Source organism: Hemiscyllium ocellatum, chromosome 29 (assembly GCF_020745735.1).
Source record: "Hemiscyllium ocellatum isolate sHemOce1 chromosome 29, sHemOce1.pat.X.cur, whole genome shotgun sequence".
NCBI classification, from domain to species: Eukaryota; Metazoa; Chordata; class Chondrichthyes; order Orectolobiformes; family Hemiscylliidae; genus Hemiscyllium; species Hemiscyllium ocellatum.
Genome location: NC_083429.1, coordinates 48,376,824 through 48,392,581, shown reverse-complemented (window position 1 = coordinate 48,392,581; position 15,758 = coordinate 48,376,824). Strand labels below are relative to the sequence as shown.

The 15,758-nt window shown below is 41.7% G+C and overlaps 1 protein-coding gene across 1 annotated transcript in view; it reads right to left on the bottom strand.

The window, feature by feature from the left end:
- The window catches only part of gig2o (grass carp reovirus (GCRV)-induced gene 2o), a 68,213-nt gene that overhangs the window by 1,092 nt on the left and 51,363 nt on the right, over positions 1–15,758 (bottom strand). Inside the window, exons 6-9 of the mRNA XM_060847009.1 lie at positions 14,327–14,427; positions 8,886–8,984; positions 5,666–6,167; positions 3,200–3,400 (exon numbers count right to left, since the gene is read on the bottom strand). Coding sequence (XP_060702992.1) covers positions 3,200–3,400; positions 5,666–6,167; positions 8,886–8,984; positions 14,327–14,427 — 903 coding nt within the window. The remainder of the gene's footprint in view (positions 1–3,199; positions 3,401–5,665; positions 6,168–8,885; positions 8,985–14,326; positions 14,428–15,758) is intronic.

The following is a 15,758-nucleotide window of genomic DNA, read 5'->3' as shown; positions in this document are numbered from 1 at the left end:
TAATCGGATGAATTTTTCAACTTGACCTTTAGCGAAAGAAAGAAAAAATAAATCAGAAGAAGACACTTTAGTTCTGTCATGAATCCTTCAGTAATTTCCCTCATGTTGTTATTGCTCATCAGTGAACTTCACGAGAGGTACTCACCCTGAAAAATGCACTTCCTTTGAGCAAAGGGTTTGATCACAAAACTGTGTTAACTGCAAAAGCTGGTCTCTGCTGTTGAGCTGCAACTTTGGTTCCCTTTTGGAAAAGCTGCCAGGACCAATGCTGTTGATCTCTTGATGAAAAACACTCTCTCCCATGGATATCACATAAAGGAAGGAGTTGGTTTGACTCTGATGCCAAAAGATCCCCACCTTTGGCCTACTGCCAAGGCTCAGAGAGCAAGGTCCCTCCTCGGGGATGATGTGGCAATGTGCCAGCTCCTCAGAAAGGGACAGAATCAAAATGAAACAAAGGAAAATAATGGTCTTCAGCCTTGAGAAGTTGTTCAATGCATCACAACATTCCCCAATCATCACAGCAGTTCTATTAAAAGCATGTTTGAAATTGTACTTGGTGATTTGGTTTGGAAAACAAAATCAGGTGTTTAAGCACTTAGTGTCAGCTGCAGAGCCTTTGATATTACTGTTGCCGAGAATTTAAAGGTTTGTGATTCAGTTCCTACTTCGGTACTTGAGCACAAAAATGTAGGCCAACAGTCGTGAAAAGTTAAACAGAAGCCTTATCTATCTTATTGGTGTTCACAGCAGGTCCAGCAGCATCCATGGAGAGAGAGCAAGCGAATGTTCAGAGCTCTGATGAAAAGCAATCTAGATTTGAAACATTAGCTTAATCTCTCTCCATGGATGCTGCCTGACCTGCTGTGATCTCCAGCACTATTTGCTTTCAGTTCAGATTCCAGCATCTGCAGTAATTTACTCCTGCTTTATTTATTTGCTTGGCTGGATATGGAAGATCAAAGAGCAAGAGGGTAGATCTGACCAGTGTCTTGATGAACACTTAACCTTCCATCACAAATGTGGATTAATTTATCATTATCTGATCCCAGACTGTGAGAGCTTGCTGTGCACCAATTGGCTATATATTTCATACACTAAACCAATGGCTACACCTCAAAATTACTTCACATATTCAAGAGTTCTTTGAGTTGTCCTATGCTGTGCAAAATAGTGCATAAATGTTTGTCTTTTGCTTTTTTATTGTGTCTAGCAATCTCAGTTATCTTATCTCTATAGAAAATGAGTTTGAATTTCTGTTCTGATGTGACGGCAGTGAAGACGACATTTCTCATGCAATTGGAGAATTGTTTTTACTTCTGCACAATGAATCACAATTCTGAAACATAACAATTAAGAATCACTAATTTCAGTGGAAAACACCATGTCTTGTTCTTTGTTAGAATTCATTAACACAATGCCCTGGATTTCACACAACACTCTGGATGTAATTTCACCAGAGTGAAATCGTTTTCAAAGGAACAAGTTGGGAAAGACTGAGTTGTCTCAGACCTGACAATATTCTTCAAGTATAACATTCAATTTCAGACATAGCGACTTCAACCAGAAAAGATAGAGTAGAAAGCATTACGCAATCAACAGGGCACTCCCTGAAATTAACTGACAAGATGTTTGCCTTTAATTATGAACTGCACAAAAGTGTGAAGAGAGTGTTGCAGAGGTAAATTTAATGAAGAAAAATAGAAATTGCTGGAGAAACTCCGATTAAACACACCAATTAATCTTCCAACTATATCAGTTTATCATTTTTCAATCTTACACTAAACTGATCCTCACAAACTGATCTCAGTTCTACCATTTCCTTCCTGATAAAGTGCACTAATTTAATTTCACCTCTGAAATTAAACTTGCAATCCTTCACTGTGCTGAACAATTTATTGCTGATCTGCAATTATCCTGTTTCTCTTGCTTCCCACAGCCACGTTCACCGATTTGCAGAAATCTTGTTAAACTGCCTATGAACCTGAAGACTCCAGTTGTCTCACACAAAGATCATTCTTTGGAGATGCTGGTGTTGGACTGGGGTGTACAAGGTTAAAAATCACACAACACCAGGTTAGAGTCGAATAGGTTTACTTTGAAGCACACTAGGTTTCGGAGCGCCGCTCCTTCAACAGGTGGTTCCTTAACTGGCTTAATCCCAGAAGGGGCACTATAAGTTTTTGTTGTTCTGCTCTTCTTACAGCTAAGTTAACAAAATATCTCACACTACTGCAAATGTCCTCCATTGCATTAGTCAACAACACAATCCTAAAATTATTGTATTAATGGCACTAAAAGAATTTATTTTTGCACATTTCTTCTTGTTCTGTTCCTTTCAAACATCTATCCTTAAGTCCCAATCCCTGCTTTTCCCGCCTTTCTAATTGCTTTTCAAATTATTTACCCAATTTCCTTTTGTAAAGTTGTTGCATCTGCTTTCACACCCCTTCTGCCAGTAAATCCCAGATCTTAGCAACTTGCTGAGCAGAGAATGGTTTCTTTATTGCCTTTCTAATTCTTTTACAACTTATGAACTGGACTGTATGAAGTTTTTTTGACGCTTACCTCTTGCCTGACTCAGGTATTCCACAGAGTGACAGGCGCACATCTGGATTTTGTCAGTTAATTATCAAAGTTTCAGTTTCCCTTTCTCTGAAAGGATGTCACATTATTTGTCATAACCTGAAATTTAAATATGCGATCGATCTAAGTTAAGTGTTTTCAAGTTGCAGCCAGTACCCTTACAATTTTACTCTTTGTAATGGACCGTCCCACCCTCCCCTCACTTCCTCAGGAATCACTCAGAGCTCAGGACCAGCATGTCCCTGTGAAAATGAAGGATAAGGATAGCAAGATTCAGGAAAGTTGAAAGTTTAATCAAAAAGAAATAGGAGGCCTGATTCCTGCCTCTACTTTTGCCCATAAGGCAAATGGCACTGGGCAGGCCTTGCAGTATCATGGAATTGCTTCATGGTCAACATGCAAGGTGATCTTGGCCTCCTTCATAGTCCATAGTTCTTTCTGAAATACGCATGAGTATTTAATTAGTACTTCACTCAGGCAGCCATTTTATGAATATAACATGTTGAGTCCATAAAGGTGAATCATTCTCAACCTATTGGGTCCAAGGTTTTTAAGACAATCAGTGATAACAGCATGAACTGATTCTCATGGGAAACTGGTACTGAAGCCATACCCTTAATCTGTAACAATTCCCTGGCGTACGCTGTCAGTCTGTCCAAGGTCTTGCGCACGTGTAAGGTTTGGAGTCTACAGTGAATCTTGTTAAAGACAGGTTCTGCAACCACTGATACAGCTGTGCTGGTATCAATCTCCATGAAAACCGGGTGACCATTTAACCCAACATTTATTCTATTTGGCTCTGATTTGGAAGTTGCTAAGCAATTTAATTGTCCTATTAGAGTGTGAGGACTGCACATGCTGGTGAGTCAGACTCAAAGAATGTGGTGCTGGAAAAGTACAGCCGTTCAGGCACCATCCGAGGAGCAGGAGAGATGACATTTCGGGTATAAGCTCTTCATTAGGAGTGTGACTGTTCCAAACCAGAAATAGGTGGAGACTCCAGGGTGTGCACTCTCCTCGATAGCAGCCTGTGAGCCCTCTTGCTCAAGTCAAGCCTTGGAAGTCTCCTTTGCTATGTTGATCGACATACCGGCAGCAAAAACAATGGCTTGTCGACCCAGATCCTGAAGGAAATTTCAGCCATTTAGCAAAGACTCGGCTTTGTTGTGGGAGTTTGCTGTGAGCTGACCTCGGGTCCTCCATGAGACTCTGCGATTGCCTTGACTCAACTAGTGTTCCCCAAGCTCACTCGGACAGGTGAGAGTATCCACTCTCATTGGGATACCCTGTAGCTCACATGCTCCACTTGCTACATTTTCTAATGACAGATCCAGTTCTGATGCCTGTTTGAAACCCCATTGGACGTCAGCTAATAGGCACTTCTACATGGTAATGTCATTATACCCATACACCAAACGGTCTCTCTTCAAGGAAGCTCTCTTCCTCCCTCTACAAGGATTTCAGTGAGTCTCTCTCTCACTGCACCCCCCAGGTCATCTCCTCTGCACAGAACCCTCAACTCAGCACCGCCCTCCTAACCTGCAATCTCCTTCCTGACCTCTCCACCCCCACCCCACTCCGGCCTATCACCCTCACCTTGACCTCCTTCCACCTATCCCACCTCCATCGCCCCTCCCCCAAGTCCCTCCTCCCTACCTTTTATCTTAGCCTGCTTGGCTACTCTCTCTCATTCCTGATGAAGGGCTTATGCTCGGAACGTCGAATTCCCTATTCCTGAGATGCTGCCTGGCCTGCTGTGCTTTGACCAGCAACACATTTTCAGCCTCGGGGAAACTTAAGCATCTAATAACCGAAAATGCTATCGGACTGCAACCAGTCAGAAGGATTACTCGTTGTCTTTCATCTGCCCCCTTGTTATTTACCGGAAAAAAATAACACATCTTTCCACATACTAGGCCCAGCCTTTGTCGGAAGTATTGAATGTGTCAAGCTTTCCCAACAAGGGCACAATGCCAGAAATGCTGAGCTAACTCAAAGATGACTGTTCTGGGCAAACTTTCTTCAATTATACTGGCATTTTTCAAAATAGTTATATGTAAGAATACAAAATAATCAGTTTGATATGCTTGCTAACATCAGTGGGGCACCCGGTTTATTTGCAACAAACTAGTTGCTAACTACATTGCACATTGTACTCCTGAGCTGGCTGAAACCTTGCCCCAGTAACTTCCTGTTTAAAAAGCAGACTTATAGACAATTCTGTTTTTTTTTTGTCTTTTTACTGTGTTGACTTGCCACCTTAATGTCTCAAGTGGAAAGTGGAAAGAAAGGAGCATGGGCTGTCTCCCGGAGGTTAACCTCCATTCCAGCTAATTCCCACCAAGCAGGGGAAACAAAGAATTTTCTTTACCAATGCACCATCCTGTCATTGTCTTTCACATTTATAGAATGATTATTTCAAAATTGTTTGACAAATATTCATTTCTCAGCATCCAGTAAGTATTGAGAGACCACAAAAAAAGACAGCTAATGATTTTATTCAGTTGAACACATGAAATGCAAATAACAATACATTTTTTAATCACCAAAAGTGTGTATACAGAATGTTACAAAGTGATCACATTGACACATTGGATTTCAAGAAAAATATTGCATCTTGTGCCTCTGAACCTCCTGTAAAATATTTCGTGACATCAACTGTCTTTTCTCCCCAGTGACTCAGTTCCAACTTTAAAGGCCTGTTTCACAGCTGGTGGTGACCCTTCGGTGCATTGGGAAAATAGCCGTGTTTCCTGTGTGAATGTAAACACGTTGTGTTTTTACAGAGACTCCACTCCTGGCGCTGAAGGTTACTGGGACATGGAGGACAGCCTCCAAGAACTTTATTCTAAGGAGTGCTTGGCAGGCTTTGTGATTTTGGAGCATCAACCTACATCCCCGGTTATTCACCAAAGACCACCTTCCAGAGTGACAACTTGTTTGAACCTTCCCTCCCTAGCCCAAGGGAGGATATCAGGGTAGAGTTTTCCTGAACATCCTCCACTTCCCTCCTTCCCCATCCCAACCCCACCATTGTTATCCCATTTAAGGAGTTGAGCTCTCCATTCCACTCAGTAACAATCAGGGAAGTACAGTGGGCTTGGCTGAGCTGATTGATGAATTATTTTAACAACCTTTATTCTCCTGGGATCCCAGACACAGTCCTCCTCCAGACCACTTGGTACCATGCCACAGTCTGGAGGACACCAGGCCGTGTCATAGCCATGATCATGCCAAGTCTTCTGCAATGGGTGCCCTTGATAATCTATCTTTTTGACCTTTCCCACATTAACTCTTAACTTAAGCACAACCTTCTGATAGTCAGGAACATCCAGTGGATATCTGCAGGCTTTCTGAATGTCCCGACTGACATAGACTCCACGGCCCAGCATACCCGTAGGAGACTGGCGGAAACCATTCCTCCGAATGGCGTCTACGTTTTGGGTAGAGGTTCCATGGTACATCACATAGATCTTGCCACTCTTTGGTGCTTCGTAACTTTTAAGACACGCTTCAATGAAACCAGGTGCATCTTCTTCAGCCCACATATTTCCATAAGCGTATGCCATGGTAATCGGATGAATTTTTCAACTTGATCTTTAACAAAAGAAAGGAAAAACAAATCCAAAAGACACTTCTTGAATTCACTTCATGAATTCTGTCATGAATCCTTCAGTTAGACCAAATTATATTCCCCTCATGTCGTAACTGCTCATTGGTGAACTTCACTAGTGGCACTTACCCTGAAAAGTCCACTTACTTTGAGCAAAATGTTTGATCACAAAACTGTGTTAACTGAGAAAGCTGGTCTCTGCTGTTGGACTGCAGCAATTGACCCCTTTCCTTAAAGCTTTCCAAGCCTCTCACTTGATGAAGAGCACTCACTCCCATGGATGTTTGGCAAAGAAAAGATTTTTCTCGGGGATCTCCTCGGGGATGATGTGGCAGTGTGCCAGCACCTCAAAAGGGACAGAATCAAAATGAAACAACGGAAGATAATAGTCTTCAGCCTTGAGAAGTTGTTCAAGGCATCATAACAATTTCCCAATCATCAACAGCAGCTCTAAGTTGTATTTGAAATCGTACTTTGGGTGATTTGTTTTGTAAAACAAAATCCGATGTTTCAGCACTTTGTGTCAGTTGCAGATCCTTTGATATTATACTTGCCTAGCATTCACAGGTTTTGGATTCAACTCCTACCTCAGTACAAAAATCCAGGCCAACAGTTGTGAAAATTTAAATGAAGGACTTATTTATCTGAAAACCAAAAATGCTGGAGATCACAGCAGGTCCAACAGCATCCATAGAGAGAAAGCAAGCTAATGTTCAGAGCTCTGATGAAGAGTAATCTAGATTCAAAACATTAGCTTTCTGTCTTTCTATGGAAACTGTATGACCCACTGTGATCTCCAGCATTTGTTGTTTCAGTACAGATTCCAGCATCTGCAGTAATTTGCTCCTACTTTATTTATCTGCTTGGCTGGATATAAAATTTCAAAGAGCAGGAGGGTAGATCTGACCAGTGTCTTGACTAACAATTAACCTTCAATCACAAATTTATTATTGTTTTATCCAAGGCTGTGAGAGTTTGCTCTGCATCAATTAGCTGCACAATTCATACACTAAACCAATGGCTACATCTCAAAGTTTGGGGCAGCGCAGTGGCTCAGTAGCTAGCCCTGCTGCTTCAAGGCCCCAGGTTCAATTCCAACCTTGGGTAACTGTCCGTGTGGAGTTTGCACATTCTCCCTGTGTCTGCATGGGTTTCCTCCAAGTGTTCTGGCTTCCTCCCACAATGCAAAGATGTGCAGGTTGGGTGAATGGGCCATGCCAAATTGCCCGCAGTGTTCAGGGATATTTGGGCTAGGGGAATGGGTCTGGGTGGGTTAATCTTCAGAGAGTTGGTGTGGACTTATTGGACCATAGGGCCTGTTTCCTCACTGTAGGGAATATATTCTATGATTACTTCACTGGCTGTAAAGTTCTTTTAACTATCCTGTACTGTGCAAAATGGTGCATAAACGTTTGACTTTTGCTTTTTTGTTATTATGTCTAGCAATCTCAGTTATCTGATCTCTATAGAAAATATGTTTGAATTTCTGTTCTGATTTGACAGCAATGAAGGTGACATTTCTCATGCAATTGGAGAATTGTTTCTATTTCTGCATAATGAATCACAATTCTGAAACATAACAATTAAGAATCACTAATTTCAGTGAAAAGTAACATTTCTTGTTCTTTGTTAGAATTCATTCCTGCCCCTTGTTAGAATTTATTAACACACTGCCCTGAATTTCACACAACACTTTAGATGTAATTTCACCAGAGTGAAATCATTTTCCAGGGAGCAAGTTGGGAAAAACGGAGTTGTCCCATTGACCTGACAATATTTTTCACAGGGGTATGCACTATCACTGTGGGGATGGTAGCTGTATTTTTCAATTTTAATATGGTAACATCAACCAGAAAAGATAAAGTAGAAAGCATTACACAATCAACCGGGCACTCCCTAAAACTAACAAGATCTTTATCTTGAATTACAAGCTTCACAAAGCATGAAGACAACGTTGTAAAGGATGAATTTAATAAAGAAAAATAGAAAATGCTGGAGAAACTCAGATTAACCACAATGATTAATCTTCCAACTATATCATGGTATCGTATTTCACTCTTAGACTCAACTGATCACTGGGAATCTATTTCAGTGCTATGATTCCTTCCTGATAAAGTGGCAGTGTATTAATTTCACCTCTAAAATTAAACTTGTAATCTTTCACTGTGCTGAACAATTTACTGACAGAAATCTTGTTAAACTGTCTCGTGTACTTGAAGACTCTAATTGTCTCACACAAAGATCATTCACGTGCCTTAACTGTCTTAATCCCCAAGGCGCAGTGTTAGCTTTTGTTGTTCTCCTCTCGTTTAAGTCAACAAAAGATCACACACTGCTGTCGATGTTCTGCATTGCATTATTCAATTATTCAATTATAACACAATTATTAAAAATCGTACTAAGGCACTAAAAGAGCTTACTTGGCCCATTTCTTCTTGTTCTGTTCCTTTCAAACATCTATCCAGTTAGTCACATTCCCCTGCTTTTCCTGCCATTCTGCGTGCTTTTCAAAATATTTATCCAATTTCCTTTTGTAAAGTTGTGTGAATCCGCTTTCATACCCCTTCTGCCAATAAATTCCAGATCTTAGCAACATGCTAAGCAGAGAATGATTTCCTCACCTCCTTTTTAAATTCTTTTCCAACTTAAAAATGAACTGAACTGTATGAAGTTTTTTGACACTTACCTCTTGCCTGAGTCTGTTGTTCTGCAAAGCGACAGATGCACATCTGGGTTTTATTAGCTTCAGTTTCAGTTTCCTTTTTTCAATATTGTTTGTCATAACCTGAAATTTTAATATGAAGGATGTTCCAAGTTAAATAACTTAAGTTACACCCAACTCCTTCAAACTTTTACTGTTTGTAATGGACCTTCCTGCCCTCCCCTCACTTCCTCGGGATTCGTTCAGATAAGTCAGGTTTGCAAGCCTTCCCTACCTTTCAGATATTAATCATTGATATTATTTTCATTGTTCAAGAATGGTTTCTCATTTCTTGACCCATCCAACTGTGATCACTTAAAGATCAGAGATTGGGATTAAAAAGAGAGGAGAGCAATAATGACAACAAAAAAACAAAGAACTGCAGATATTGGAAATCAGAAACAAAAATAAAAGTTGCTGGAAAAGCTCAGCAGGTCTGGCAGCATCTGTGGAGAGAGAAAGCAGAGTTGACATTTCATGTCCAGTGTCAAGATTAGTGTGGTGCTGGAAAAGCACAGCAGGTCAGGCAGCATCCAAGGAGCAGGAAACTCGGAATTCCTGATGAAGGGCTCCTGCCCGAAACATCAATTTTCCTGCTCCTCAGATGCTGCCTGACCTCCTGTGCTTTTCTAGCACCACTCTAATCTTAATTCTAATCTCCAGCATCTGCAGTCCTCACTTTTGCCTATTTCATGTCCAGTGACCAATTCTTCAGGATGCTGTGAAGAAAGGTTGCCTGATCCATCATGTTAACTCTGCTTTCTCTCCACAGATGCTGCCAGGCATGCTGAGTAATCGCAGTAATTTCTGTTTCTGTATTGCAAAAATGACATCCAGTCTTTCAGCAGATTCCATCCCAAGGAGATTGGAGTGATATAATGAGGACCTAGAACATGATATTTCCCTTCACTTACAGTTGTCTTGAAAGAGAAAATGAATTAACGTAGTGGTAACGTTATAGGGCTAGTAAATCAACCTAATATTCTGGGGCATAGCACATCGTACACTGGCAGATGGTGAAAATTTGAATCCAATAGAAGTCTCGAATTAAAACCAATCTAATTGTAACAGCTATTGAAAAAGTCTATCTGACTTATTAATCACTTTTAAGGAAGGAAACCTACTGTCCTTGCCTATATGTGACTCCAGACCCCGATAGCAATGTCTTGCCTGTCTGAGCAAGCCACTCAGCTCAAGGGCAATTAGGGATGGGAAATAGATGCTGGCCCAGTGACACCCACATCCCATGAAAAAATTTAAAAAGAGTGACTTCAAGAACTTGGAAGCCAATGGTATTCTTTTCAAAGCATAATTGCCGCTCTCATGGATAGAAATCAGTACACGATTTGTACACAGCAAGATCCCAGGGTTAGGTTGGTGAATGACGTGACGTTGAACGTGAGATTGTTCTGAAGCAGTCATGCAGAGAGGGGTTATAGCCAACCTGCAGTCGGTTTTCTATTCTTACCACTTTCATCCTCACTGGAGTTAATACAAAGGGTGCTGATTTGCAACTGTCCCTTTCTCCTCCTTCACAGGTCTCGCTGTGATGGTTTTGGTTGGAGGATAAATGTTGGTCCAAGCATTTAGAAATCTTAGAGGTAAGAAGAAAATAGTTTGAATGTTGTATTTCAGCAATATGCAACTAAAATAACTGTGTTTGGGGATATTTAGAGGAAGGAGGAGTTGAGAGTATAGTGCTGGAAAAGCATAATAGTTCAGGCAGCATCCAAAGAGCAGGAGAATAGACGTTTTGGGCATAAGCCCTTCATCAGGATATTTAGAGGAATAAGCATTTTTCCTTCTGTATTGTTTACTGGGAATGTTAACCAATTATTGCTGCATCTTTGAATCAGTTTTCTTTTGATAATCAGCAAATCATTATGTGGAATATGAAACCTGATTAATAAATCTTGTTATTGAAAATCTGAAAAGGATGAGTGTTTAACTGTACATCTTAGTAACCAGGAAATATTTTATGACGTTATTTAGTGATGTTACCATACCCCCACTCTCTCATTAAATAGTTTAAGCTGAGGGTCATCACAGCACAGGGGTGTGATTGAGAAGGCAGGACCTCAGCCAGTACAGGAATTGACCCCATGCTGTTGGCATTACTGATTATCACAAACCAGCTGTCCAGCCAACTGAGCTACAGTGATATGGCACTCCCCCAATCTCTGTCATAACAGTTTCAGAGGATATGAAGAAAGTAGATTCATAGAGGTGAGGTAAGTCTCAGCCAGTTTGAATACTGGAACAACCATGAGGGGTTGAAGGTGTACACCTGACCTTAACTCATGAAAAGATATTAAAAGATAATGAGGCTCAGGCAATGTGCTATAGTACATACCAGTGTTGGCTGACAGCATTGTGAACACTCAGATAAAGACTGTCCCCTTGGGCATACCATCCCCGTGAGGAAACATAACCACAAAAGGCAAGTGTGCAAACCACTCCCCAAATGAAAATAAAGCTTAGCAGTTGCTCTTTCCTGTTTTCAATTTACCAAAAATGGTCAACACATGAACTGACAATCATCCTGAAACAGATATGATAATTTCGCAGAAACAAAAGTGAAATTTCCCTATCAGACTTAAACGAAACTCATTCCAGCCTGTGAAGGAACTATATGCAAAACAAAACATTTCATCAAAGTATATGTGGCGATAGTCATTAACAAATCAAACAAGTTAATTTAACCAATCTGTTTGAAAGTATTCTGACACACCCTGACATGAAAATCCAATAATAGTTCAAACCAATCTGGTTTGCCTTGTGTACCTGAGAATGGAGTTTCAGTATGACCAGAGCACTTATTTCAAACTCTGATTAAGTTTTGTACTAGTCTCTCCCTTTGGGATGTTCACCTCTGTCTGAAGGAGCAGTGCTTTGAATGCTTGTGACTTCAAATAAACATGTTGAATGATAAACTAGAGTTGTGTGACTTCTGACAAAGAGGCCTCACAGAGGTTTTCCAGTTACCACCATTAATTTACCCATTAAGATAATTGCTTCCCAAAAGCATGCAGAATTACAACCTCTTTGGATGTCATACATTGTAACTTGTTCAGCAAAACTGTGAATATTTGTATATTTCCTTTGCAGTGTGAAAACCTTTGCTGTATATGGGCTCAAAAATGTCTTCAAATATTGGCATATTCACTTAATTGCTGTAATAAATACAGGCAGTTGCCAACAATTTCTGAATTTTATCCTTCAATAATTTCACTTCTGTTTTCTTATCACATTTCCTCCTTTGTGACTGTCAGTCATGTCCAAACATTGGCTCCCCCTACGATGCAGGATTCCCTCAGTGGTGCATTCAGCTCACAGTCTCATAGACCATGCATTGGCAATCAGAAGAGCTATTGAGCCTGCCATTGTTAGTTAGAGATGTCAGGTGTGAAGAATAATGGAAAAAATCTTTAACATCTCAATATTGAAGAGAGGAACCTGAGATGTAACACCACAGAGATTTTCAAGATAGTGAAACAATATGAAATAAATCTGAGTAAAGGCTGTACACAAAACAATGAGAGACGGACAAGGCAATACTAGTTCTAACTAGTAAGAGATAAATGTTGCACAGCTAATAGAAATTTAAGAATGTAGGTAATATAGTGTAGGCCACTGGCCCCTTTGAACCTCTTTTGCTATTCAATGAAATATTTTTTGCATCAACTTAATTTTCCTCCTGCTCTCTTTACCTCTTGATTCCATAAGTAGCCAAGCATCTGACAGTCTCAATCCAGAATTATCACTGCCTCAGCAATCCTATGGAGAATTCTAAAGACCCAGATCTTTGTGTGTGAAGAAATTACTCTTCATCTTAGTCTGGAAGGGTTAACCCTGTTCGTGGGGATATGGTCTATCCGTCTGGATTGTTGCCTCTCAGTAGTTACTAAATCACCTAATTTGAAGTAACTGCACAGACGTCCATATCCTGTCATAAAGCCACTATTTATTTACATGTAGAGAGCCCTTCACACTGATCTAGACCCCTCAAAGTGAACAGAACCTCTGACAGCTAGGGCTCCCTGATTGGGCCATATTAACAGCCCCCAATCAGGCAACTCCTATTCTATGAGGTCCACCGGCAGCCCTTGTTAAAATGACTACATCCCTGTCCCTCTGATTAGATACCCTGCAATACGGAAACAGGCCCTTCAGCCCAGCAAGTCCACACTGACACTCCGAAGAGCAACCTCCCACCCTATATTTATCCTTGACTAATGCACCTAACACTATGGGCAATTAAGCATGGCCAATTCACCTAATCTGCACATCTTTGGATTGTGCAAACTCCACACAGACAGCCACCGAGGTAGGAATCGAACCCAGGTCCTTGGTGCTGTGAGGCAGCAGTGCTAACCACTGAGCCTCCGTGCTGCCCATGCTATGTCCAAGGACATGGGCTAGTTCTCTTTTGTAGCTCCTCCTGGGGTGTTTTAGCACCGGGTCCGCTTTCTCCAACTCTGCCTCTGGCACAGGTGACAAGTAACGCACAATAGCTTTCCTCTTTTGCCCGGAGCGTCTTGGAAGAAACTCATTCTTTTCTTCAGGACACAAAGGTGTTAAAGCAGTGACATCCACCGTGTCCACCTCACATTGCAAGGTATCTTCGGCACTTGATGGAGAGGGAGAATCCAGGGGTTTCCAGTGGTTTGAAAGGCTGCCGAGGAGCCGGGCATGTTTTGCCTCCACACTGTTTGCCAGTTTGCAGCTTTCAGATTGTTCATGTGCTTGTTCAGGACCATCATACCTACCTGAAGTTCAGACATCTCAGACCTGACTCCATGTTGACCATGCCTCTTACCCATGCAGGGCCATTCCCGTGGTTTCTATACCAATCCTCCCTGAAGTAAACTGTCTCTTTTGCTTTGTGGAGTCTTATGTCTAGCATTGGTGTTCGTAATGCTGATTCATTCAGCCTCACTTCCCCTGGACTGGGAAGATCTGATTTAACCTGGTGTGGAGTCTTCTCCCCATTGGCAACTCTGCTACAGCTATTCCTGGAGTTGCATGAGGGTTGGCCCTATAATCAAACAGGAACCAGGATAGTTTGGTATCTGTTGAAGCTACAGGCTGTTTCTTTAAGCCTGTCTTCAAAGTTTGGACTGCTCTTTCTGCAAGACCATTAGATAATGGATGATATGGAGTTGTCCTTATATGGTGCATACCATTCAACTATAGAAAATACTCAAAATCCCTGCTGGTAAGTGATGACATGTTATCTGTGACCAATACTTGTGGGAGTCCGTTTGTTGGAAAATATGCTTGCAGTTTTTCTGTCGTCGCCCCCGTGTTTGATGAATGAATGCTGTGCACGTCCAGCCATTTTGAGTGGGCATCCACAATGACCAAGAACATTGAGCCCATGAAATTGCCTGGATAGTCAATGTGTAACCGAGTCCAGGATTTACCCAGCCATTCCTGTGAATGTGGGAGAGCTGCTGGTGGTAATTTTTGACCTTGATGCCATTCTGGGCACTGCCCAGCCACATGGCTATGTCTGCATCGAATCCTGACGACCAATCAGAACTTCTCACCAACATTGTCATTTTGGAAACTCTGGATGACCCTGGTGGAGTTCAGCCAGTATCTGGTGGTGACCTTGGCTCAGGACAATCACTCTCACTCCCCATAATAATATACCATCCTCGACTGCAACCTGTTCTCTCTGAGTCCAAAAAAGTTTCAATTCTGGTTGTGATGGCCCTTTGGTTTCCCCCATCACCGCCAGCTGTTTCAGTTTCACCGGGACCAGATCCTTCTGCATCCAAAGTCTGATATTGTCAGCTGTGACTGGAAGTGTATCAGAAACTTTAAAACCATTACGGCCTCACCCAGTGATGGTACTACTGATGGTGTATCTGCCAGCAGAAGGCAGCTCAGTGGATCCACATTTGCTACCTGACCTGCCAGACAGTGTTCCAACTTGTATTAGAGCCCACCACTGAATTCAACCTGAAGCTTTGGGTGCACTGCCTTGTCCTCTTTAAGTAGACCAGGCAGGGGTGTGTGGTCTGTTATTATTACACGTGTAATCACCTTAAAGGTATTGGTGGAACTTCCTGTCTCCAAGTACGACAGAACTTCCTTCTCTAGCTGGGCGTATCTATGTTCTGCATTAGCCAAAGTCCTGGATGCATATACCTTTGGGAGCTCCTCTCCATTGCTATGAGCTAATGCTACCCTGATGCTGCGCCGGGAGGCATTGTGTGTCAATACCAGATTTCGCTTGGGTTCATAAAATGCCATTACCTTAGAAGATGACAGCTATTTCTTCAATTCTCTAAAAGCTATGGTTTGGCTACGCAACCATTTCCAAAGCTGACCCTTTTTTAAGTGCTGATGCAAAGGGGCCAGGATGGAGGCCAGCTTATATATGAACTCTCTTTAATAATTCACCAGCCCAAGGGAAGACAGACATGGGAGCCTTTATTGCCCTCACTTTATCTTCCAATGGGTGTCACCCAGTGCTGTCAACCCTGTTGCCCAGGTAGATCACTGGGGTGTCTAGAACACACATTTTCCCCCCTTGCTTATGCCCACCGGTGAAAAATGTCTAAGGTCTTATCCAAGTTCTCCAAGCGCTCCTTATTGATCTTCTCTGTTATTAGCACGTCATCTAGTTAAATGGTAACCTGGGGTACACCTTGTAAAATGTTCTCCATTGTCTGCTGAAAAATTGCACCAGCTGATGCTAGCTAAGATGGCAGTCTCGAATATTGGTACCAACCGTAATTGTAAGTATACATGGTTTGTGAAGGAGAGCCTCCCTTACCAGCTTTGCTCTATGCAAGGGCTTGGGTATTTATCCCACTGCAAAATGCGATTTACCGTTGGTATAAA